This window comes from Macrosteles quadrilineatus, unplaced genomic scaffold, assembly GCF_028750875.1.
Source record: "Macrosteles quadrilineatus isolate MER2022 unplaced genomic scaffold, UCM_ALF_1.0 Scaffold_55__1_contigs__length_795759, whole genome shotgun sequence".
Classification (NCBI taxonomy): Eukaryota; Metazoa; Arthropoda; class Insecta; order Hemiptera; family Cicadellidae; genus Macrosteles; species Macrosteles quadrilineatus.
Genome location: NW_026542648.1, coordinates 270,536 through 297,376, shown reverse-complemented (window position 1 = coordinate 297,376; position 26,841 = coordinate 270,536). Strand labels below are relative to the sequence as shown.

The window sequence follows — 26,841 nt, the reverse complement described above, 5'->3', positions numbered from 1 at the left end:
TGATTAAAGTTTATTTTGTTATACAAGTTCTTGAGTATTTTTTTGCATCAGTTTTCTTGTACTATGAATTTTAATACACATTGTTAAATGTAAGGCCGGGCGCACACCAGATGCAGTACGGAGCGACGTTTTGCCTTAAGGCGCCTAATGCCCTAGGTTTATATTATTTCAAATGGAGGTGCCGCACACATCATCGGTTACGGCAAGGCAAGGCAAAGCAGCGCCGCACGGCGCTTTGTACTGCCTTTTCAATTTTCGTCTTTCGGGCAAAAGGCTTGAGGCAAAACGATGTGCGCATGCGCGAGGATCGACACCATGTGAGTGCAGTGGACAGCACCTGTCGAAAGCCGTGGGTACTTCTATGCTGTGTACGTCTTGCCGTGCCTAGCTGTATGAAGCTCTTCTCTATCGGGTATGGCAAGGCGTGGTGAAGACGTTTCGCCGTGCCGTGCTGTATTAGGTGTGCGGCCGGCCTTATTTATAAAAAAGGACTTTTATTATTTGTAGTTTTTAACCTTTTTTGTCGAGTAACTTAATTAGTTTTTCACTTTAATACTGAAATTGTTCTATTTCTTTAAACAAAACAATGAGTTTATTTTAATGCTTAGTGTTGTTGTGTTTTCTCCATATTTTTTAAGTTTTGTGACATTTCACAAAAATTTGCAAATTGCACATAAATAAATGGCTCTCTGTTTATAACTCATGTTTTTAATCGAACAAAGAGTTTCCAGAAATCAAGAGTAATCAATAAAACGTTTTAAACATACTTTGGCAAACAGTGTTATCGACAAACGTTTTAGACATTTTGTAGCTAGCACATGTTTACAACAATACCCTATTGTTCTTTTGTTGTAAACTTTTGTTTAAAACATGTTGTTAACAGTCTTCAATCATGTTGTTGGTAGAGTTGCTATTTTATGCAACAGTTCCTTTGGCACAAAGAGCCAAAGAAAATATGTATCCTTTCAAACACATATGTATCCTTTCCTTCCACAAATATTTATTGTTTTTAATGGTGCCAGCTGTCCAAATCTATATATAAAGCCAAAAGTACCCATGAACTTTTGAGAAAACTACAAGTCACACCCCCATAAACCATATACTTAAAATGTTCTACATGACGAGAAACCTTGCGCAAAACTATCCATTATTTCATAAATTGCCCTATAAAGTCGTAATTGCTTTCCAAAGGGAACTTTCCATTTACCTAATGTTAAAAATACCTCAGCTGTTATTATTTGTTTGCATTACCATTACTGTATTCTGTTTTGTTTATTTCATCTTAACTTAACCAATCAATAGTTTTATTGATACTAATGTAGTGAAACGGGGTGGAGCCCGTGGGTAACAGCTAGTTTGTTTAAAATTTGAAAAGTCCAAATACTCTTGATGAAAGCTTGTCACATAAGAGAGGTTTTATCAATTAACAATCAAATGGTGAATTTAAAATGTGGTAATTATAGGCAGGAATAAAAATACATAACTTTATTGAAATTAAAAACAGTGATAGTTGGATTAACAGTAATTGCATACGCCATAGTCGATTACACATTAATTTATCTAAACTAAAAAAAACGTACAAAATGATAAATGCCAACTATAAAATTTTCCAAACTAAAATACCACATGTCCGTAATAACTATGTTCTATCTACACACATAAATTAGCTGACACGCTGACAAATACTCTTTGTACCATGATAATAATTGAATCGCCACAAAATATCTTTCCAAAATATATCTTAATCTTAATTATATTGGTCAATTTTAAAACTAGTCTTGTGTGTAATGTAGTTGAAGCAGAAGCTAATTGGTTTAGTAGGTAGTAATTTATAAATTTTAACAAAAATCTACACATAAAAAATATGTCAAGGAGTTTTTGCGATATAAGAAGGCGTTTTGCTCAAAATTACTGAGGAATATTGAATTCCACCTTTAAATTTGTGTTCAGATATTTACCGGTAATATTATTACAAAAATTATAAATCGCTACTTAAGTAAATACTTGATTTATCAAGAGACCCAACTTTAAGTGTCAGGTGACCTCAGTTTTAACTACAACACACAAAAATGTATCATCTCTTTTAAACCATATATATAAATCTAAAATTTTAACAAATTCTTACAATCGATATCATTTATCCAATATCAAAACAAATACATCTTACTTATTTTTAGGCTAGTTTTATGAATTGAAGCACATACAAACAAATAAATAATGTCAATGATCATAATTAATACATCTCTGATTAAAACCAAGTTGATCTCATCATCCATTAAAAAGTCAAAATAATATCTAGTAACAAATATATCAAACTAAACCTAGAACTCTAATTTATTCAGGGGGTTCATTACATTTAAATATAATGAAAATGAGTCAAAATTAAACCAAAGTTGTTGAAAATGTATGAAACATGCTGCCCGAGTGTATGAGATTAGAAACGTGCACGAATGTAGACAGCTGATGCGTCGTGTTCGCCGTAGCCCAGACGCTTAGCGTGCTTGAACACCTGCAACATTCAACATTTGAGGTCAGTACTGTAAGACTATTTTGAGAAATCTTTAATAACCTAATGGCACATAGATAGAGGGTAGTAAATCAGACAAATAAGAAGTCATAGTGCCAACAAACTGAGATAGAACAGTACTTAATAATAAGACACACACAGTCAATTAATAAACTGTCGTCATCAACAGTGAACTTAATAACATCACTCAAACTAGTTTCCTCCATAGTTCTTAACAATAGCCCAGTTCGGCAACGTGGTTCGCAACAAACTGCTCTCAAGGTTATGTTCTCAATCATGCTGTATGCTCCGCAGTTGGCAGTTAGATGTGCACCGCGTCGCAAAGAAAACAGTCCCATTGGTTTCAAAGGGATCAGTGGTTCCGGCAACCCCAGAGTACGAATCACACTGCGTTAATCGCAGCTTAATTGCGTCACTAGTAAAACACCACTGACGGATATGAAATGTATTTGCAGTTTACTTTACTGTTGAGGACGTTCTAAACAAATAGTTTAAATAATGACATAGACAAAAAGAATTAAATAGACCGTCAGCTGTGCTGCGGTTACCATAGGTTCTGGCGCACACCGCTTGGAGCACCACGGTAGTTACGGTGTACGCGCTACGTAAACTACAGCGGTGTGCGCCGGAACCTATGGTAACCATGGCAACCGCAGCACGGCTGACAGTCTATATTTCATTCTTTTTGTCTATGATAATGCACTTGGCCGAATGGTCAATCAACACTTTTCAAGTGTAAACCCAACTCATTTACTGGAGTTTGTAAAAATATTAAGTACTTTATTAAATTTTGTTTGCTACCATTATGTAAACTCTATTCTCTTTCTTTTAATCAAATGTTATTTTTTAAATAATATTGTGACCGAGTGTTTACCTCGTTAGCAGAAGCTGTGAGAGGCAGGGGCTGCTCCAATTGATCCCCTAGACTCAAGGACAACTTGAGGTCCTTCTGCAGATGTTGGAGGGGCAAATGGGTGGGGAAACTGGCATCAATAATGGCTGCAAAACAAACATACCAGTGAAGATGATAGACAATTAATAAACATTTCGGACATTTAAAAAATTATATCAGTCAATTTGAGTTGTAACTATACTAAGTTGATACTTTATCTAGGATGATGTCAAAACTATTTTAGGTCAATTACTTCAACACCAAGACCAAGATATAAAAAAAAATAAGAGCTGGAACATAATACAAGATGGAAAAAATCTTTTAAGGACTATTGAGTTTAAAATACTTGGAACAAAGTAATAGATAAATGAAGGGATCAGAAACGGGGTAGTTGCCGGCAGCTAGAAGGAAAGCAAGACTAAGATGGATTGGATATGGGTGTGTGAAGACATTTATAGAAAAATTGAGTTAATGAGGAGAATGAAGGTGTCAAATGGTGAAAAAATAGTGAGCCCTAGACGATGCCCAACTTGGGAATAGCAATAGCGGAGGAAGACATAGGTTCTATGTTACTAATTCATTATTGATTTCGTAGATTAAAGGGATAACAGTTAGCTTACCTTAGAAAATGTACAGGTAAGTAAGAGACAATACACAATATTTTTACTCTGGCGGGCTTTCTCAAGCAAGACAAAAAGAGATTCTACCTCTGCACTCTTTTTCTACTCTCTGTCTACAACTGACAAAGTCCCTAAATAAAAAAAAAATATTGTGTTGCCTGTGTATTCTATTGCCTAAATGTGTTTTTTTTTTTTTCTAATGTAAGCTTAATCTGGCTGTTATTCCCATATTTTAATTTTACAAATCAAAATCCTGGCCTTGACCTATTTCTAGAAGAAAACTTACTTATTAGAGAGACAACTTTGATGTCTGGTTTCTCAGTTGTGTATTTAGTTTAGAGCCTAGCTGATTTACCTTTGCCCTTGTCCAGTATAGTGGGGCAGGCTAGAGATGTGAGCTCCATCACTTCCAACACATCCTTCTGCTGCAACCCCGCTCTGTCAGCCAACGCCATTCCCTCCGCCAACCCCGCCAATGTTACCCCTGCCATCAGCTGCAGTACTAGGTTCATTTTGGACGCATTGCCCACCTCACCTATACAGAATACATCATATAATATAATCACTTCCAATCAATCCTTCTACTGCAGCCTAGCCTCGCTTAGTCAGCCAACACCACATCCACCGCCAACTTTGCCATACATCAGGATAATAAAGTGGGCTTGGTTAAAATTAAAGACTTGGTTATTTAAAGGCCAATCCCTAAAAAAAATTAAAAATGCCACTGGTGTAAAACACCACAAAAAAAGTTGGTGTATTCAACAGAAATCACTGAATTCTGGGTCAACCAAAAATTATTTATAAAAATTCCAATCAATTGGAAAACGAGCCAGGCAACGATAATTCTCGGCCATAGCATGGGTAGTTGATCTGGCTTGGCCAATGGAATGAAATTGGACAGACAACAACATGGATCTCATAACATGATATAACGTTCAGAAAAAACTGCCAATTATACCAAGAAACATACTTTGTGTATACATTTGTAGATTTTAAGTTGACAGAAATTAAAATAACATTGTAAAACTACTGTTGTTGATCTCTTTGATTAGACATAGCCTTTTAATTACTATGATTGATTAATTAAACATTAGGTTATCTGAACACTTCATAATTATTCCGTAACTACCAACAACCAAGATATGAGAATGATATGTCTAACTTTTCACAGTCAATAGATATTTTCATTTTCAGTGTCTGCTTACCCAGGTAGAAGGAGTTCTTCCCCATAGCCTCAAAGCAGCTCTGACACTCGTCAAACAGTGACCTGTCCCCAGCAGCCAGTATCACCAAGGTACCTTCCTCCGCTTGTGTCTTACTGCCTTGTACCTGAGCCTCCAGGTACCTGCCTCCCTTGCCTGTGATAGCCTGCGGACAACACGCCTAGTTATAGTAGCTACAACTGCATTTGTACTCAGGTTAGGGGGTTTAGGTTAGGGATTTAAAACTTCCATGTTATTCTTATAAGGAATAAACAAATTTCATTATATTGAATTTTAGCCTCCTGATCGCATTTAAATACTATAAATTGGTGTAAAATACCTCCATTTATGCGATCTTGTGTTGTAGCTGAGTTGCTACCGGTTTCAACTCACATTGGAGTCATCTTCAGGCAGTTATAAGATGTCTTCTCGCTTCATTCGAAGGTCGTCAATGGATAATAAATAAATAAACAAAACACAAACACGTACACAGACATAAAAAAGAACATTTAAAGCTGTAAAATACTGAAAACGGTAGGCCTACGGGGCACGACACGACGTGATCGGGCGAAAGTTATGTCTAGACTGCCGGTCAGGATCAACGTGGTCAGTGATGACGTCGTGCCTGGATTTCCCGATCAGCTGATAGTTCCATTCACAACTGTCCCTAGCTCCATTATCTTAATAGCAGTGTCGTATATGTAATTCGATTGGAATGAAATCTTGTCGTTAATGATGTTTTGGCTGTCAAATTTAACAGCCCTATAGATTTTGAATTCTTCCAATGTGTTCCTATTGAATCGGTCGTTCGATAGGTGTAGGATTTTCATATTACTGTCAATACTATTGTAATTGTGGTTGAGAGAAACCAGGTGTTCTGCGAAGGTCGAAGTTTGTGCAGTTGTAGTCCTTTTCGGTAGATGTTCTTTAAACCGTTTACTAAAAGATCGGGATGTCTGGGCTATGTAATATTTTGGACAATCACTACAATTGATTTGGTACACACCAGTTTTTTCGAAGGTTGCTGTAGGTGTCTGGGGCGTTTTTTTTTAGCAAAGATCCAAGTTTATTGTCAGTTTTGAATGAGACTGTGATACTATTGTTATCCATTATGTTCTTAAATTTGGTGCTGAGGAATGAACCGTACTTCGCAGAGACATAGGTTTTCTTTTCTTTTGTTCCAGTTTTTTTTATTTTTATGTTTAGAAATCAATTTGTCGATCAAGTTGCTTTGGAAACCATTAGAAACAGCTATATGTTTAATTGTATTAAGTTCTTCTGTGTAGCAATGGGTTCTCCATTATCCAGCATTTATTTATGGATATATTATGATCAAATTTATTTACTTCATAGTAAGCTTTAAATATTTCACAACAACAAAAAACACACACTTCCCTGTAGCAGCAAACCTAAATATTCCCTAAATTTATAGTTATTGTAAGGGAATTAATCTGGCAAGTACAAGGAAACGCCTTAGGGAAAAGCCAATTAGGCTAATGGAAATTTACTTAGTATGCAGGTTTGCTGTGGTAGAGGTATTTAATATTGAATATGCTTGGAAAAAATACAGTGTGTGCTTAAGTCTATTGAACCTTGAATGACTTAAATTGAGGATCAAACATAGTTTATTGTCAAAGTTAGATATTGAAATTCATCTTACAAAATCATCTTACAAAATTGTAAAAATAAAAATATAAGTTGAAGTGCTACAATTACCTCAGCTATGTCCTGGGAAGTCTCTGCGTCAATTCCAGTCATCTCAACATAGCCTTTGCTGGGACCGGCTTCAGGCAGCACTCCACAGTTGCCAAACACCATCTGTAAACATGTGACATTACCACATAGCAATAACTTACATCCATACATTAAAACTATCCCGCCTCTCGAACAGTTACTAGTTAACAGACTCTCGGTTTGCATATTACTTGCTATGGGCTCTAGAGAGATATAGCTGCGCTCCTCTCTTCCTTGCGGGGAATTCATCCCTTACTTGCACCCACAACAAACCTAAAACCTCTTGCTCCCCTAGGCTCGGACCCACTAGGCCCATTTACTAAAGGATCCTTGCAAGTAAATGTAAAATAACAGTTAAGTTGCCAACATGCTATAATCTCATATCATTCTCTATTTCCCTAGCGAGTAGTAAGCTTAGAAAAGAATAAATGGCCTGTATCAGCAGATACATCTTGATCAAATTTTAAGATTTCAAATATAGGAGTCTATTTAGGAATTTATTTTGTCTATTAAATTAAAAAAACAAGTTGTTGAAGCTTTTGTTGAAAAAAACCAGTAAACTCCTCTTCGATTACGCCTTGTTTGGACAGCTAAATTGATATGCCTCACGCACTAGTATACATACGTTTCTTTTGCCAACATAGTAGAAACTCGAAGTCACCATTGATAACAAGTCTTGTTTAATAATCTTAAGACAGTCTTGTTATCGAGGTTCTACTGTACTCTTACAAACGCTCTATCAACCTGTCCTTTTGACACTGATTGGTCCACAGATTTTATTGCTGGTTTCCCAAATTATTTCGTATAAAGTTGTAGTACTGCACACATTACAGTAGACCTATGTGCTTTTAAACTTATACATTAATTTTTGTAGGCTATGACTTCTGATAGTTCAGGCTATTTTTAATTTCAATTACTGTTCTTTGGTGTCTGAACAAACCTCAATCAAGTGATAAGATATTAGGTGTGATTTTACACAAACAATGCAGCTGTTTATCCACATCCAATGGATGGATTAAGTTAATTTTAGTTTTAGTGTCTTGGTACTGACATCTTTGGCAGCCTGGGGGTCGGCCACACATGAGAAGGTAATGTCGGCTGCCTGGACCACATCTCCTGGAGTCAGTCCTTCCTCTGCTCCTGCCTTCACAAAGTCTCTGCACTGAAACACAACAACGAACTGAAAATCCTCAATTCAACAACATTCTACAAAAGCAAAGCAACCTTTCTCTACCTCTCAAATGAGAAATAAAGACCAAAACACCACACAAGAAATGCCACCTCAACCTTTGGCATTTAAGTGCACCCATTGACATTGTGTGGAAAGAAGTTATCCTACAAGGAAGTATTTTTCAACAATTTTCTAAAGGACTTGAAGCAAACTCTAACAAGACCTTAATAAACTAATCTAAAAAACATTTTTCTATAAATAATATTGTTTATTGATGCATGACAATAGTTATAGATTATACCTACAATAAGATTTATAATTTAGTTTCTCTATCAATTATCAATCTTTGATGAGGTGCCACATGTATTTTAACCCAAATATGAGTGTAGGGTGAGTGTGCAATGGGGTGAGATAATTGTGTAGCTTTGTTACCGACTCAGCTGTTTCATTAGCCAGGATCATTATAAAGCCCAATGATCAGGAACAGATAGGTTATAAACCTCAACAGCAAAGAAAAGAATTACTGTACACTCCCAGACCAGTCCCAACTGAGTTTCTTAGTATAACCATCGAGTATAACATACTCCTTTTATCTATGGTATAACCTAATGTGTAATCTTTGGTATAACCATAACTCATAATATATTCATCAAAGAATGAATTAACTCGACAAATTCTAAAAAAAATTTCCAAATACTTCAATCAGAAATCCCAATGTCCTAAGTAAAAAATGAGTAGAAAAAAGTCGTAAAAAAAAGTAAAAATGAAAACCTACAAAAAAGGCCAACGGAAAAATGACAATGTATTTTAGTAAAGCCGAGGTTACAAAGCTTCACCACAAGAGCGCAGTGCGGTGTTGAGGTCAACGTACAAATCAATGAGATAGTTGCTGTCGTCGCCACCAGATAGTGCGCCCTGTTATGATGTTATGGCTAAACAATGTAGTTAGTCAATTTTCATAATTTTACACGTCATCAAGGCAAAACTTGTATAATGACATTAAAAAAATTGAAATTCCGAGTTTTCAAAACATCACACATTTGTATTTGATATTCAGATAGCTTCCAATGGAGCTTATCGTGGCTGGTGTTGTTCTGAATAAAACAAGATGGCGAAACGAAGCGACCTGATGTGCTGCACCTTTGTAGTGAACGCCGCCGCGTCGTACAGCTTACGTAATTATAGCGGAGATTCCACGTCAACTAAACACCGACCGTTCGTGGTTCGAGTGTTGGCAAAATTAGTTCATCGCTATTTTCTGATATTCTAGGATACGAACACTGAACCGAATTTGGGTTAAACACCGTGTTTCACATGTAAATCTGCAAACCCACAGTAAACCCCTTTACCAAGCAAGCATTATGCCGGGAAAATTCTGATTTTCAAGACAACTCTAATCTATATACTTAATCAATCTGTTGAAACAATCTTAAAAAAAAATAATTGTGTTAAAACCTGCTAACCATCAATAGGCCCTTTACTCTGGGCCAACATATTAATAAGTAGTAATGTTTCTACTGTACAAAAAAGGGAACAAATTATAAATGAATGAGTCATTAATTTATTTTTGGACTTAAAAAATAGTATTCGTTATTGTTTGTGACCGCGTGTAGCATCAACATGTGTGTTCTGGCCGTAACCGGTTTTGTTTTTCGCTTCCGGGGGGAGCGGGGGGTTTAAAACCGTTGCGAATCGCATAGTATCCGATCCGTGACACCTACAAAGACCTTATTGTAGCCAAATTGTGTATCGCACGCGGTTCTAAAACTTCGTAAGAACCTGAAACTACACCTAACTTTCAAAAGAAATATTACTTCCTAGAATAAATCATGTTACCTGAAAGTAAGAAATAGTTGAAAAAGAAGTGAAAAGTAGAGTTGAGTTGAGGTAGGGCAAAGCAATCTCGCCCAGATTGTGTTGTAAATGTGGAGACGTCTCCTTGCTGTCCTGACTTTGCACAAAGTTTGATGAAGAAATTCTTATGAAGTGCAAATACTAGCGCTGGCTTTGACAGAAACTACCGCAGTCAAGTATGGAAATAAGTTTTGTAAAACAAATCTCTAAATAATCTTTTGGTTTTTAGTATAAAACAGTACTGTTAGCTCGCGTTTGAATCTTTAGCGCTGTACACGAAAGCCCCAAACTGTAAAATTGTCGATAATACCAATACGTAACGTATTTACTTACATTAGTGAACTGTACTCAAAGTTCTAAGTAATTATGTTTCCATAACTTGATATAGAGGATATGGACATAATACATTCCTTTCCGCTTATTAACAAGTGGTGTACCGGTATCTGTTAATTGATTCTTGCGTATCCAATATAAATTGAAGGAACAATTATTAAAGCTCCCCTTTTAATTTTGAAAAACTCAACGTGTAAAGTAATGGCTTATATTATTTTGTATAATCAAAATACAGAAATTTTAGTGAATTTATTTCTTTTTATAGTTGGACTGTTTAAATACAACATAGTTATTGTGAATAAAACAAAATATTCAGATGAGATGAGACAGGCGCATTGTCCCAGTTACAACCGAGTATGTATGTAACGGGGTTAACGGAACAACACACTGGCTACTTGCGAAACCAACCTTATCCTAGTTAAAGGAAATGCAGCTGCTTGGAAACAATTAACTCTCGTTATTCATCCATAATTTTATACTCTAAAGTCTAAAAAGCGTTATAACGATTCAAGAGCAATGGAGCAGTTGCATCTAAAATAGGGGATGAGTACAGTGAATGGAGGGTAGATTTGAGAAGAGGGGTGAAGGATCGAACCACAAGGCGTCACTTCAGATGAACGCAGTCGATACGTAAAAATCAATATTCAAAATAATGTTATACAATATTGAAAATTTATTTGAAATATTTTAATCAAGAAAATAACTATAAATCATTCCAGTTTATGAAAATACCAAACTACGGGAAAATTTTTAATCACTATACCGAATACCTATCCGGTGTTGCCGCAACGCTGTATAGAAATTCGAGTTTCTAAGGAGCAGGCGGATGCACTGGATTATACAAGGAGGAAATCGAATCATTCGTTATTCCGCGCGACACGACGTCAAGCAAATGAAAAATCGGATGTTTGCATGTCAAGGTGGAGGTATGGTTGTTGACCTACCTCGTTGTGTTTGACTATGAGTGATGGTGACTGGCGGTGTACTGTGTACACAATACCTACCTTACTACACAATAACGATACCTTACTAGTGTAGACCGTATCAGACATCATAAAACTTGTTTTTCAGATGTTTTTGACCTGGGTAGAGTTAAAGTATGAAATAATATGCGCCAGGAAGGCGTGTCTTAGGACAAATAAAACGCGGATAGATTATCTATCTACATGACGAGGAGGAAGCCTTGTCAAATGCGTCACATACAGTGCAGCTTTTCGTTCGCTGACAATTTAGCACTAATGGTAAGTTCTGGCGTCCACCGCTTGGAGCGCCGTGTAGTTAATGCGCACACGTAATTACACGGCACTCCTAGCGGTGAACGCCAGAACTTATGTTAACCACAGCATTGCTGTCGGCCTATTCTATTTGTCTACGCTATTATCAACACAGAAGTTCGAGTTGGTTTCGTAACAGGGTGGATAGATTGTCAGAAACCAAACAAATGCCGCCTCTTATAATTAACACTGCTGACCATTTGGAATGGTAAGATCCGGATTGGTGATTTTCAGCCAGTAAGACCCATTACTAAAGTTAATAAATAAGAGATTAATTTACCTTGATTTCGTCAAGTAATTCCTAATACCTTGACTATTATAGGTGGATAACGATAATTTCGGAACATAAATGTTCGTCTAATGATTTGACGACTTAAATTATGTGTGGACATTGATATTCTTGCCAAGAATGACGAGTCGTGGACTAAATCAAGGTAAATTAACCTTATATTTATATGTTTAAGTGATTCAAGACTAGACCTACATAAAAATAAAATAAAGTTTCCCAAGCAATAGACTGGCAATATTATCGTGAGTCGAGGTCTCGTGCAGAGATAAGACAAGACTTATCAAGACTGGTCACGTGACACGATATATTGATGTTTCTGACAATTGTCACACAAGTATACCATAGTAGAGGTGTGTAATCAATTATCTGCACAACGTGGCAACGCCGCGACGCCACTCAACACTATCTGCAGGGCTGGGCAATGTTGCCACTTTTCCGACAAATTAGACGCTCTGATAATACGATAATCTAAATAAATGAGTAGTCATCCTTTGATGGATTCTGATAACGAATGAAAAACATGAGCAAAGTACATCCGAACACAAAATAAATAATTAAAGTAACGCTTATCCGGAAGTCAGTATGGTAGGGATACTCTGGAAACTGTCATATTTGTTACGTCTGCAAAGCTCTTTCATTATCCTTCAACGCGTTTCCACGGCCGAACCCCATGACGCCAAAATGGCAGCATCAATATTGTAGTTCTGTAGTCACCGGTAAAGGTGTGCTACTGCTGAGGATAAAGAGGTGTCGACATATATGTGTCTAGAACCTGACAGTAACAAGTTTACAACAGTAGCACCAAGCACAGACACTGTGAACGACCGGCCTTTCCGCCAATTGCACGTCGACGTCGTTTCACGGGTGGACGATCGATGCGGCGAAACTTTAGGATGGCCACTACAATGGACATAATATGAGAAATAAAAATATTCTTTTTCAGAAGAAGTCGTCACTATTAACATTTGCCCTATGCAAATTAGGTTTGATAAGGTTAGCCCTTCATTTGCATAGGTCAAATTGCATCACTGTTGGCGGCCCTCTACTTCAGAAGACGTGGATATAATTTATTTCTGCAAAGACTTTATTCTCACTTCTATGTTTTCAATTCGTCTACGTTTTCAAATATACACCAGTAGGTGCCGTAAACCACTTTAATGTAATCTAGGGGCGAAGCATTGAGTGACAGATGCACTGTAGTGGGATGAGCTCTAGTTACATCACCACTTCCGCTCCACACAGTATCATTGTGTGGATCCAACTATCTCCTGCTCTGCCAGGCTCTATACTACAGTATTGCCTAATTGATGAGCTGCTGTTGAACAAATATTGATACTGTGGTCATATATCGGTTTAACTTAGTGAAGAGAGGTCTTTCACAAAACTATTGTATTCCATACGAATTATTAATAGTGATAGCTGACGTAGGTGCTTGCACAGTACCACGTACACCTTTATTTTGTTCATCCCCGTATGGTCACCAGTCTTTAATATATAGTCAATGTCTGTACCACACTAACGGCTGACAATGGAAAGGCCACAGATTAATTATGACTATTGACTAGAGTAACATTTCAACATAATTTCAATGTTAGGTGACCAAATTAATGTATGATAATGGGTGATGGAGATATTCGCAAGGTGTATACTGTATCACGGACAATAGACCATGGTGGTATATTGTCTGTGACTGTATTTACATCTGGGTCTGTAGTTACATATAAGTACAGAACAACGATTAATGTTTCACTTGTTATTCCAGAATAACAACGAATAGACTGTCATAAAATTACTAAGTAAAAGTATCAATACAAATATCTAGAATGCTTACACCCAAGAGCTTAAAAATCAGTTTCCCTTATCAGCTTTATTGTTACTGTGTAAGCCTATGAAAGAAGTATACAATTAGGAATTCTTTAATTAATTACCATAAAACTTAACACTACAAATTCACTACATAGTCTGCAAAACCCCACCATATTAAGCATATTATTTCTTTAAAGATGGAGGAGAAAATATAGATTTATTTGTTGGATGACGAATGTTTGTTCAAGTTTGTTCTCTCGGAGTGTTTTCCCAGCTGTGGTTACTTTCACAAGTGCATTTGGTCTCTGATTTTTATTTGGAAAACAAAAATAGAAAATTGTAGATATTAGCCTCCGGATTGCCAAATAATATTAAAAGGTTCTAAAAGGTAATATTAAATACCTGCTATTAGGCAATACAATGTTGTTGCAAACACAATTAGTTTCGGCACCTGTGTGGCGCTATCATCAGGCTCACAGGCTGTACCGACGAACACAGAAAAATAAATATTCTTCTATAATTAATAAAAAAAATTCTTCTTCTTTGGCAAGTCGCAAAACCTGATTGGAACGATACAGTATTTAGAACAGCTGGCATCAACAACCAGCAGCTGATGACGTTTGTCATCACAACAGCTGTTTAGAAACCATCGATCATTGCGTAACAGATGTTTTCATGCAAATTGTTGAAACCTGGCGAACTTTCTATAGTTATAATGGTTCTTGGTAAAAGGCTATTAATGCTTAAACAGTGTTGGTTAATTATAGTGCCTTCTAATTCTAAACTTGGGTTAAGATATATTGTATGGTTAAGAATCAAGTGGAGAACATTCAATTCAGTTATTATAACGAGAAAATAGCGAAGCTATAATAAGCAAAACCATTGTATTAGCTTTTAATTTATAATAAGCTTACAAGCGAAAACCCCCTATAGTGGGTGGTAATTTGCTAAAAGGAAAACCAGGAAAATTTTCAATATACACAGTTGGGGATTGAAGGAATTTATTCACAGATTTTTCTCTTAAAACGAAAAAGTCTTATGGGAAATAACAATGCAAAGAACTTTCTTAAAGCTCCAGTTTTGTTTACACCATTCCAAGGCCAGAACAATACATAAATACACAGCGCAGAATGTTTTACTTCTTTCAATGAAACTGATTGTTACTTGCACTTCAAACCCAGCTCCATTTTCAAATGGATTTCACAATTTCCAGAGAGTATTTACGTAAAAAGCTTTTTTCAAGATTCACGTTTTAGTCGAACAACCAAATGTAGTTGTAAAAGTTATAGTTTGTAACGGAAGTTAGTCAACCAAGTTAAAGTCAAACATTTTTGACACATATAATTGAATGTGGACGTAAAACAAAAGATCGTGTATGAAAAAAAAACTTTCATGAAATTTACTTTAGATTCAAATTCAAGTGAACACGAATTCTAACATATTAGAACCGGGTGTAGGCACATGCACCAGGCTTAATCCTCTTAATCACGGTCGGTTGACCTGTCAGTTCTACTCGTAGGTTGGTGTCGAACGCTTCCGCATCATACCGTGCGTAGCCGAACTGTTCACGGCAAATTGTTAGCTCTATCACCGTCGCTGTCAAAACGTATCGTTTGTAGGTTAAATTTAAATTTAATTTAACTGTCATAACCTAACCAAACTAACCAAACTTGCTGATAATTAAAAATCGAATGAAGGTTTGGTTTAATAAAAAAAATAGTTCTGTTCATAAAATAAAACTACAAATGCCTAAAATTCCTTTTTATAATTTTTAAATTGTAAAATTAAACTGTCATAACCTAACCAAACCAACCAAACTTGCTGATAATTAAAAAATCGTACAAAGGTTTACTAATCGAAAAATATTTCTGATCATAAAATTATAAACGCCTTAAATTTTAACAAAAGATGTACAGTTAAGAAGTAATCGCAATCTAAGAGAAATCTTTGACAAAAAGTTAACGCCTCCGGTGGGATTCAGAATTCTCGATTCCTCACCCCTCCACCGGTGACCACTACCCTCAGGCCATAAATCAGGGGATTAACCCAAACAAAGATCTGGGCCGCTGTCCGTCTCCCATTAGAACCGCCTGAAACGCCCTAAACAGGATTACGTTTTAAGGCTACAAATCTTTTGAAACGTGAGTTTATGTGCCACGTTGTAAGTAATGGATGAGACAGTTATTAAACCTCTGAAATAAGAACCGTCTATTTATTGCACAATGATAAGATTAATGAAAATAATCTAAATCTAGATGACGTTGTAGTAGTGAGAACAGTTATATCGTAGATAACACTTTACGGAAGGCGGAACCACGGCCACGGTGGAACACTTTAGCTTATTGCAAAGCAGACTTGGAAAGGTGTGCAGAACAATTAAGTTTACTGATAAGATAAGATTTGTTAGAAGATAAGTTATTATCTTTTACTGAAGATAAGATTTCATAGAGGTGGAGAAGAGTTCAGCGTTTTAGATGATACTTAATATAAGTTTTCTGTTGATAAAAATTCTTAGATGTGCAGTAAAGTTTAGCTTATGATAACCTTCGGTGTAGGTGCAGAACAGTTTAGCTTATTGCAAAGCAAACATGGAAAGGTGCAGAACAATTATGTTTACTGATAAGATAAGATTTGTTAGAAGATAAGTTATTATCTTTTACTGAAGATAAGATTTCATAGAGGTGGAGAAGAGTTCAGCGTTTTAGATGATACTTAATATAAGTTTTCTGTTGATACAAATTCTTGGATATGCAGTAAAGTTTAGCTTATGATAACCCTCGGTGTAGGTGCAGAACAGTTAAGTTTATTGCAGAGCAGACTTGAAAAGGTGTGCAGAACAATTATTTACTGAAGATAAGATTTGTTAGAAGATAAAAAGTTATTATCTTTTACTAAAGATAAGATTTCATAGAGATGGAGAAGAGTTCAGCGTTTTAGATTATACTTAATATAAGTTTTCTGTTGATAAAAATTCTTAGATGTGCAGTAAAGTTTAGCTTAAGATAACCTTCGGTGTAGGTGCAGAACAGTTAAGTTTATTGCAGAGCAGACTTGGAAAGGTGTGCAGAACAATTAAGTTTACTGAAGATAAGATTTGTTAGAAGATAAAAAGTTATTATCTTTTACTTAATATAAGATTTCATAGAGGTGGAGAAGAGTTTAGCGTTTTAGATGATACTCAATATAAGTTTTCTGTTGATAAAAATTCTTAGACGTGCAGTAAAGTTTAGCTTATGATAACCCTCGGTGCAGGTGCAGAGCAATGTTTATTGAAGACAAGTTAGGGGCGACGTCATTGATCCATCCCCCCCCCCCTAGTGGCCTTTAAATGTCAAAACTTGCGTCGGTCGACGACACTTAGTAGGCAGTGTAATAATAAACTGCCACTTAAACGACCAGAGGACCTCCTCAAGAACTGGCGTTAGCAAAGTGTATCGCTGTGATCAATGAAAAGTTAATAATTTACCTCCAAAATATATAATCCAGTGATTACGATTACGAGTATTGTCCCTTATAACGTTAATAACTCACGGATGTTGAAGCATGATTAAAGCAGAATGTTAAAACTTATATGTAACAAACTTACTGAAGATATTACGGTTAAAGACAATTATTGCAGAATTATAAAATTGCTACATAAGACAAAATTAGTAACTTAAAATATATATCACTAGCAACAGAGCCCGTTGTGGTTAAATACAACGGTCTCTAGTAAAATAATGGTTGTGAAATCCATCCACCACTTAACTCACTAATATTAATGGTACAGATTAAGCACATAACATTAGAATCGCATACTTAACATAAGGAACTCACTTTAAACACAAATGCAAATTGTTAACAACAACATTTAATCAAAGAAAAATCAATTAAATAACAATATAACAATAAGCTGTAGATTTTATTTGAACGCAAGTACCTAATGTATTTTGAGCAATTATGCTATGAAAATATAACTTAAGTGTACATAATCTATCAGTAGAGTTGTAGCCAGGGGGAGGGTTGTATTGCTAGTGAAATAATCTAAAGGGCACCGGTTTGATCCCAAGATGACGGTAAAAAACTAGACTCATCTATTCTTTATTTTTAATAAATGGTCCTCGATTAAAATGGTCCTGTCTTAGCCATTAATAAAGCTACTAAGGCATATACGTCCATTCTAAAATCCTCCATATTTGGGTTGAAACAAGTGCAGTTCGGTCTTAATCTCTATTGGCCATAATAGTACTGTAATACGCGTTCCAGAAAGGAAGAAAACTATATCGTACAAAACTTAGCATGGAAAATGGTGAATTACCATAGTAAACATACCAAACGTAACAGGGTGGATATTGACATGAGGTTCAGTGGTTCAGTTCACATGACATAGCGGTGTGACGTCACAGCTCGTTATACAGGATTACAGCTTACGTGATACTCAGGATAAGTATGGATGAAACTGTGAGCTGTATTGAGCCATACATGCAGTCTTTACATAACAACACAATGTAAGCTTTTGCTGGCATTGCGCTGCGTACACTGCATCATTATTCTAAAATAATGATCGATTGTGATTCGCTATGGCTGAGTTTAATTACGTCTGATATGTACATATATCATTTTATTTTGGAGCAGAATAGGGTAGTTTTCCAGGACAGTTTAGCTATAGATAAGATTTGGAAAGGTGTATGGCAGTTAAGAATTTTGTAGATTATATTTGTTAGATGTAGAAAACGATTTAGATTATTACATACAAGACTTTGTAGAGTGTCGCTTCAGAATAGTTAAGCTAATCGTCGATAAGATTTATTATTGATTGAGAAAATCAAGCTTGTCATCGAATAACAAATTTCAGTAGATAATGATAATGATAGATTTCATTTCCCTGAGCTCATGGTTGGGCGTAGAACTACGGCGCGGCAATTTAGCTTTCTAAAAAATTTTGCTTGGTTCAAAATTGAGAAAACATAAAAACTAAGTTGGGTTGATAATTTTAAGCAAGTCAGTAATAAGTACAAGTAAATTAAAGGAATTTAATTAAATGTGTATGATTCAACAATTGCACGAATGATCACGACACTGCATAATATAGTCACAGAAAACATACTATAGATTACAACAAAACACCCAACAATACTACTTACTGATGACGCAAGTTAGCTATGGTAACCTGTTATTATCAACTACCTCAATTTATTTATTTAAACCTCAATAGTGTAGCATATGGTTAGAAAGCTTATAAAATGCAGCAGTTTTTAACATATTCCGACACTTTCTTGTATACAGGGTGTGAAAAATGCAATAGACCATTGTTTTTTAAATTTTTATCAAACATCTTAATTTTTATTTTTGAATCTATTTACAATGGAGTTTTTACAACTGATCCTCCGTCATTTTCTATTATTCTTGTTCACAATTTAATGTAGAACACGAAAATGACATTATCTACTCAAATCCATTTACAGGTAATTGAGAAATCGCTGTATTAAGTATAAAAGCATGGTTATTTTTGAAAAAGATAAAATATTTTTTTGGGAAGCAAATTTTTAGACTTGGAACATTTGATATGCATCCTCATACTTCATTTACTTTGTACTTACAACAAAAATTTTTTGTCACCCTGAGAACCAATCACCCTGTATTAATTGTCATAGTTATGATAATTCAGAACAATATTAATTTGTTTGTATTAGTTTTTTGGCAGTATCCAAGTACATAGGCAGTGCTATAGCGGTATGGGTATGGCAGAACTATCTTACTCCATCAGATCACAAAATGTGCAATTAAACTTATAATCACTGTATTCCTTAATAACCATATAGCGAGGAGACAATGAACAAATAAATGACAGTTTTCACGTCCCTGTTAGAGTAATTTACAAATTTACGCAACCTGCCATCAACTAAATTATGAACATATATTAATATCCACAGCTACGAAACTACAGTGCCATTTTTTTTTGTCAAACACTCTATTTATAGAAGGCTGAAGGTTGATTTATATTTGTTTAGAGACATGTTATTATCGGCTCAACGTGATATCTATACAGCTTCGCTGTCGCTGTCAGTGCAATGCGCCATGCTGCAGATGTTATTGCTGTTCAGTGCAACGTACATCAGCCAACAACAGCTGGCAAACGACGATCGATGCTGAAAAATGCACTTGTTACAGTTAGGAAAACAATCTGTTTTCAAACGTTTCATTACATTCGACGCATCAATAAGCTGGTAGTGCTCGAAATACTTAAAATATTGCTGTCATTATCCATCGGCAACTAAAACACACGTTTCGACATTTAGAATAAAAGAATAATCTGTTCTCATGTGCAGGTCGGAAGGATCCAGGAACATAATGTCCCCAGTACACTCTCGCCGAGGCAAGGCGAGCGTTGGCGAGTGCGAGAGTGTACTCGGTTCGCTCGTCTTCTCTCGCCTTAACTCGGGTCGCCTCGCCTCGCCTTGTAACACGTTTAGTACGCAATCTTTGCGACGTAAGGAAACACATTGGCTGCAAACAACAAATATGTTGAGCATTCAAATCTCAAACAACAGCACAGGTCGAGAGTTCGAGCTATAATGTAAAGATGATTATTTTATTTTGAAATCTCATCATATCTAAGGCTCCTTCTCGCCTGAAGACATCAATGGGTACGTCCACAATGCACGCTGGTATAAGCAGGAAGTCAGATTCAGATTTTCGGCGCCGAGAGCCTGACTCCGGTGGGGTGGCCATAATGCAAGCAGGTTGTAATGCCCCCAGTACACTCTCGCCGAGACGTTCGCCAAGGCACCTCGCCGAGGCGCTCGCCGAGTAATTCGGGCGAGAGCTTATGCGAGGTAACCGTGTACACTCTCGCTTTGTCTCGCAGTCGAAATGGAGGCAAACTTCGATGTGGAAGTAGCAACATTAACCTTGTTTTGTGCATATGCTTATTTTAATTATGTTTACGCGTATCACAAGAAAAGTCAGCAAGCCATGGACCAGAAGGAGATGGTGGATGAAGGCATACCCCTAAAAGTAGCCATTAATGATTCTTTCTTTTTCTTCCATTCGGTTACTGGACGGTTAAGTTTTACGCCCAAACGGCACCAAGCATCTGTTAGTTTAAGTTTGTCCTTGTGGTGTACGTGTCATGGGTCCCACAATAACGACTCACCATGTTAGGCTTCTAAAAAGTCAAGAGCTGTGACATTTGACCAATACATGTTTATTTTAACGCAAAATGCACGCAAAAACTAACCACGCATAGCTGAATTAACCACGAGACAAGGCGAGAGTGAACTGGGGCGCCTCGCGCTCGCCACTCGCTCAGTCTCGGGTCCTTTGACTCGTGTCAAAAAACCGACTCCAGATGGAGCGCCGGCGAGCACGAGGCGAGGCGAGGCGAGGCGACCCGAGTCAAGGCGAGAGAAGACGAACTCATCGAGTACACTCTCGCACTCGCCAACGCTCGCCTTACCTCGGCGAGAGTGTACTGGGGGCATAAGCTGTAGGGACCTGTCTGTGTTGAGACCTATTTAAGGGATACATACATATATTCTTGCAACTTCTTGCAGACGACAACAGGGGTTTTCAATATTTCAGATTGAGCTTGCACACCTTTTATTTAATCCTCATAAAAATCGAGCACAAGCTCGCCAAAACTGGGGAAAATATCACAAAACATTGAATTTGCATATCCCGCTGAGGTAAATCAATTTATTTGAGTAAGTTAAATGGTTTATTTTGTAAAAATGCAATATTAAAAACAATTTAACTAAACCAGCAGATATATTTAACGTACAATGTTGCCATATAAAAAAAAAAATCACTTTAATGTGCTTATATTGCTATTTGCTGGAATTTGTTGAACTTTTGATAGCAATTGGTCGATATCCATGGTTAATGTAATGAAACACGTATACACTTAATACAAAAACAAAAATCAACAGTCCGATAAAGCAGGTTGTCTGAAACCAGAATGAACAATTCATTCCGGTAAAAATCGGAGTCAGACTACCTGCGCGCAGAAAATCGGCGCGCAGGTGCACTATGGCCGCTTGTTTACTAGCATGGGACGATAAGCGCGCCGAGTCTGACTTAATCGGCGCCGACAGTCTGACTCAGAAAACCAGCGTGCATTGTGGACGTACCCAAAGTCAGGATTCCAAAACGTCGCAGACCGACAATACACTTAAACCACAATCAATGAACGTTCAATAATAAATCTAATGTAATACAAATTAGATCGTGTTCTTAAGGCGAGGTATATTATTTCTAATGAAAAACAGATTTACCTTCCTATCATTTATCATAAAAGTAACAAAATGCACTTATGCATAGCCATAAGTAAGAATTTTGTGATGTTATAAGTTCAATCCAGTAATTGAACAGTTGGATATGGTAATTCGTGGTTGACAATGAAGAGCTATTTCAAAAGTCAGTATATTTTACCACAGATTATATTTCACTTTTGTTCAGTTTACATAGTACTGTAGTATAAAACAGTAGGGAAAGACATAACACAGACCTAATGTCTATGTTACGTCGACACAACCATTAACATCCCGGGCTAATGGACAGATAGACAAATGATCTGAGGATTTGTTAGAAAGCAAACAGTTGACAAATGTGCCAGAGCGAGACCTGTAGGAATCATGATTTAAAAACAAAATTTTTGTCGGTCAATTGTCTCATGCGGAGTAAAGACAGCGTTTGTATACAATTAAACATTTAAACACTTTTAATAATATTATTTGTAATTTAATCATGGCGTGTACATAATTTTATTAAAATATTGACGCAGGATATAGGCTTTAGTTTTCTTCTCGGAAGTTTGAAGAACGAAATTAACATACGATCTTATAAAAAGGCGTTCCTCCAAACAGTGCATTATATAATTACTCAAAGGATTCAGGATTGGTGATATGATCCAAATCATAAGTATTCCAAGGAGAAGTCCCCTGTCGCCCTAATTTTATGCGTATAGAAGAGTATTATATAGCAATCCATATAATTTGGAAACATATGTGTACCTTAGAAAGTATAAGATCAGAGAAATCTCAAATTTTTTTCGTAAACGTTGCTATAAAGATCAATTAAATTCTCTAAAGGATAGTTTTGTAATTATTCATAATGTTTATAAAAGTTTTAACCTACGAGGAAGTGACTTAGGAAATCTACAAAATAAAGAATTATCTCAAAAAGACAAAAAGGAGATAGAGTAGAGATAGTTAACTTTTGAAGACAACGAAGAATGACAGAAGCCCTATGCTGCATACAGATGTGGTATTATCTTAAGGTCAACAAGCATCCCGTCAGAGATTGGCATTGAGCTCACTTCTGGGCCGAGAACAAAACATGTCCGATTGACATTTAATTCATATTTGTTTTTATCTCAAATTCTAACATGAGGCATGGTGGTTCATGAATATATTTAAGAGAAATGAGGTAAGACATGGAGAATTATTTGTTTTGTGGAAATATTTAGTAGTACAATTAAATATCCGTTATTTTGATACGAAAAACAGCTCTGTTGAAATCAATGTAGAAATGTAGTGTATTGGATTTTTTGTAATCTACAATTTAGATTTTTTTGTGCGAGGTAAGTTGTCATACCGTGTGATTTTTAACAAACTCGTCCCTGTCCGCTCAACCAGCGGTGTTTGGTATTTCCTGGCTACGTGGGCGTATTGCCATACTGTATTCTGGCTGTATTCAGTTATATCACTTATAATAAGACCATAACAAAAATATAGAGTCTGTAAACTCAAAATGAGAATGAGTCAATCTGTGTCATACTACATCAAAGCGAGATACTAGATAACTAAACAGCGCGACAGTACACAGTTCGTTCGTTACATGCTTCACACTCTGAAAAGAGGATAGAGTAGTTCGATATCATGATCAAAATATACATTTACAACAGCTAAACTGATATCCAACTCACTCATTTTTTATCCAAACAAATATAAAGGTTCATTTACTTATTAGTTGTTTGGCTGTATATTAAAATAAGTTTAAGCTAACTGGAGTAATACAGTTGAACCTCTATAAGACGAACTTCAAGGGGTACGGGAAAAATTCGTACTATAGAGGTATTCTGAATAAAGAGGGTCGTTTTATAAAGGTTTAATGCTGCTGTTATTCTTCTTATAGAGGTTTCTCCTGTATTTTGATATATTTAATGGTTAATGTTCGAGCAACAATAATAAGAGCCGAGAAAATAATCAGACTGGAAGATGCAAAGATGGCAACTGTTCAATGTTAAATAGTTAATTAAAATAGCCAGAGCCAGAGGATGCTGTCAAGTATATCTTAGTTTTCATTATCTCAATTCATTAAAACAAAAGTCAGTCGTCATTTTGTATTAATTTTATTCAATCAGTAATTCAGTTTTAATACAATTTCCAATTAAAGGTCATATTTTAGTACAAATAGAACTGTATATAATTTTTATCTTGGAGAATATTTAACTATCAAAATTGGTACCACTGTAAGCTGTTTAATTTCAAGCTTTAAAGTAAACCATTTAAACCCAATCAGAGTTTTTCTGGGACAAATTGTCCAACAATCACCTGCTTCAAAACATCTAGATGAACACAATGGTAAAAAAAAAAACTACCTTGCATGGAAGCCAAGTAAGAAGATACAAAACACAGCCAGTATACAAAAACAAATTGGGAAAAAGTTGAAGTCTGGATTTTAAATGAAACTAATTGCAAAAAAATTAACTGATCCACTTATTTTATAAGAGCACTACCAACTGGAAGTGATTTCTTTATTTATTCTTAAGTGTTTTCAGTGCGCTTGCTAAAGTAGGTTTTTTTCACAGACAATGTATCAAATTGATTTTCTGTATTAAAATAACATTCAGCGTAAAACAAATAAAATACAGCCCACTTTTTCATAAAGTAAAACTTTTACCCATACATATTCCATTTTTTGAGCTCAGAGCTACAGTAATCGATTGGTTCATAAATTTAAAAACTTTATCAACATGTTATGAACAAATGCTATTATTTTTCTCCTATTGACTCATAGCATACTTCTGGACCTAAATTTCATTTTCATGCCTATCTAACCCTACAAAAAGTGCAAAATCAATTACAGTATTCAAATTTTGTACGTATATAACAAATCTTGTTAGTTTTAATAAATACGAATTGTTGTTGTCGCATACGTCCAAAACATCATGGAAAGTTTTAAGAGTATTCACACAACAATCACTTTCTACAGTAAAACGGCAGGGTCGACTGAGGACATAAATACCCAAACCTTTGCCTGTTGTTGGCAGTCATAGGCTACGTAAGCTAGTTACGTCAGTTCTGGTATCGACCACACAAACCACAAACAGCTGATAACAGTAAATCAGCTGATTTCACTGTTGTAACATCGTTAGTATTTTCCTGTGATATCCTGAGCGATAATATTGTGATAAACTGTAGCTGTATAGTCGCGGACAAATTGACAAATTGATAATCGATGTATCGGGAAGAACAGACTTTTTCCGCTCGGGTCTTTCATCAAGTATTTATTCCCTGAGTACAACTGTTTATTCATTATCGGTGAAAACACATTTTACATTAACCATTCTACCATATTAACTGCAGTAATATAAAAGCAGCAATAAAAGCACCGCATTTAATTAAAGGGGTAAATGTCCTTAACGTGGTTTTATTTCAATCTTTGTTATTTATTTTGAACTTAATCGATGTTTGTCACTTGCTTTTATACAATTAACAACCCTATTCATTATCATTTAATTTTGATAAAGTTTTGTTTTTTAAATCAATTAACATAATGGCTGGAATAGATACATACTGTAGGTAAAGGTTTTCATTTTTGAAAACCAGTGGACTGTATTTTTAACACAATGAATGTACTTTACATGAATATGGCCAATTTGACTTTGTTTATGATCAAAAGGGAAAGTTTCTTTAACAAGCAATGAAAATCCTTTATAATACAGAAAGAAATCATTTAGTTACAGTTTATGGTTCACTTCACTTCTTGTATAATTTAATTTAGATTTCATTTTTATCGTAAATATTGACTGAGTGTTGTATCTTCATTGTGCTTCCTGTTTGGCAGATCTTGCACACCATGTGTTCAGGTTGTTTTTAAACAGGTCGTTGGACAGATTGTTCAAGATATTTCTGATTGGTTTACTGTAATTAAACTGCTTTCATTTACAGTGATGCCAATATTGATAGTTAAATTATTTTTCTCAAAATATTGATCAATATAATATGATTGAATTTAATAACATATTATTTGTTATATTGAAATTGAATTGTAATTTAAATTTTAAATCATAAACATAGGTTGTTGAATAAATTGATTAATGCGTATTTCAAGACGAAGATGAGTATTTAATGAATGATATGATAGTTTTGTCACAACCTAAGACAATATGTCTCTTTAACCATGACCATATATTGACCAAGGATTAACTAAGGACAGCTGAGCACAGTTTCGGAACGTAATAAAACTTGGACTTTTCTATGGCTGAACCGGCGAACTTCTGATTACAAGGCGAGCACTATTATAGCTACCCAATCTAACACTGCACCAAACCTCATGAAGAACCAAATAATGTATCGTATATTTTATTTTAAGATGGTTATTCTTTATTGGAAGCACTGTACGTACAATTCCATAAACAATGCAAATCAAATTTTGAGTTGCATATTTTCTTCGACTTTTTGATCCAGACTCAATTCTATTGCAGAGTTGAAAAGTTGGTTGTTTATTCTATGCTCGCTGGTCTTGTCAGTGGCAAGATTCCCAAAATACAAGTTATTGCGCTCTGGATATGTTGCAGCGCAGCAGATATTACGACGATTTTCATGGTTCGGTTGGCGATCCAATTTTAGCGTCTCTCGTACAAAGCTTATACAAACCATCGCGTTCGCACTACGTAGGAAAACTCTAGCATAGTGTTCATTTTTGTGTTATTTGTAATCGTTAGTTGTAATGAAAGTTCCATTATCTATTATATTATTAAAGTGATACAATCAAATTTTATGTAAACGATTAAGGTCATTTACCAAATAAAAATATAGGCATATGCCACATCAAAATGAAGCTTAGAGTGTGTAGATTTGCCGAAAAGTATTGATATGGACGAATTTCCTAAGGGCTCTGCCCCACAGGCTGATTTCCAAAGGGCTACGCCT

At 35.7% G+C, this 26,841-nt stretch overlaps 1 protein-coding gene across 4 annotated transcripts in view; it reads right to left on the bottom strand.

The window, feature by feature from the left end:
- Nucleotides 1-1,470: 1,470 nt before the first annotated feature.
- The window catches only part of LOC128981883 (cytokine-like nuclear factor N-PAC), a 93,774-nt gene continuing 68,403 nt past the window's right edge, over nucleotides 1,471-26,841 (bottom strand). For all 4 annotated transcript variants that reach the window (XM_054400856.1, XM_054400859.1, XM_054400858.1 and 1 more), the window contains 6 exons: nucleotides 8,027-8,137; nucleotides 6,958-7,059; nucleotides 5,245-5,407; nucleotides 4,395-4,574; nucleotides 3,402-3,526; nucleotides 1,471-2,509 (listed from right to left, as the gene is read on the bottom strand). In XM_054400856.1, coding sequence (XP_054256831.1) covers nucleotides 2,435-2,509; nucleotides 3,402-3,526; nucleotides 4,395-4,574; nucleotides 5,245-5,407; nucleotides 6,958-7,059; nucleotides 8,027-8,137 — 756 coding nt within the window. In that variant the 3' untranslated portion in view covers nucleotides 1,471-2,434. The remainder of the gene's footprint in view (nucleotides 2,510-3,401; nucleotides 3,527-4,394; nucleotides 4,575-5,244; nucleotides 5,408-6,957; nucleotides 7,060-8,026; nucleotides 8,138-26,841) is intronic.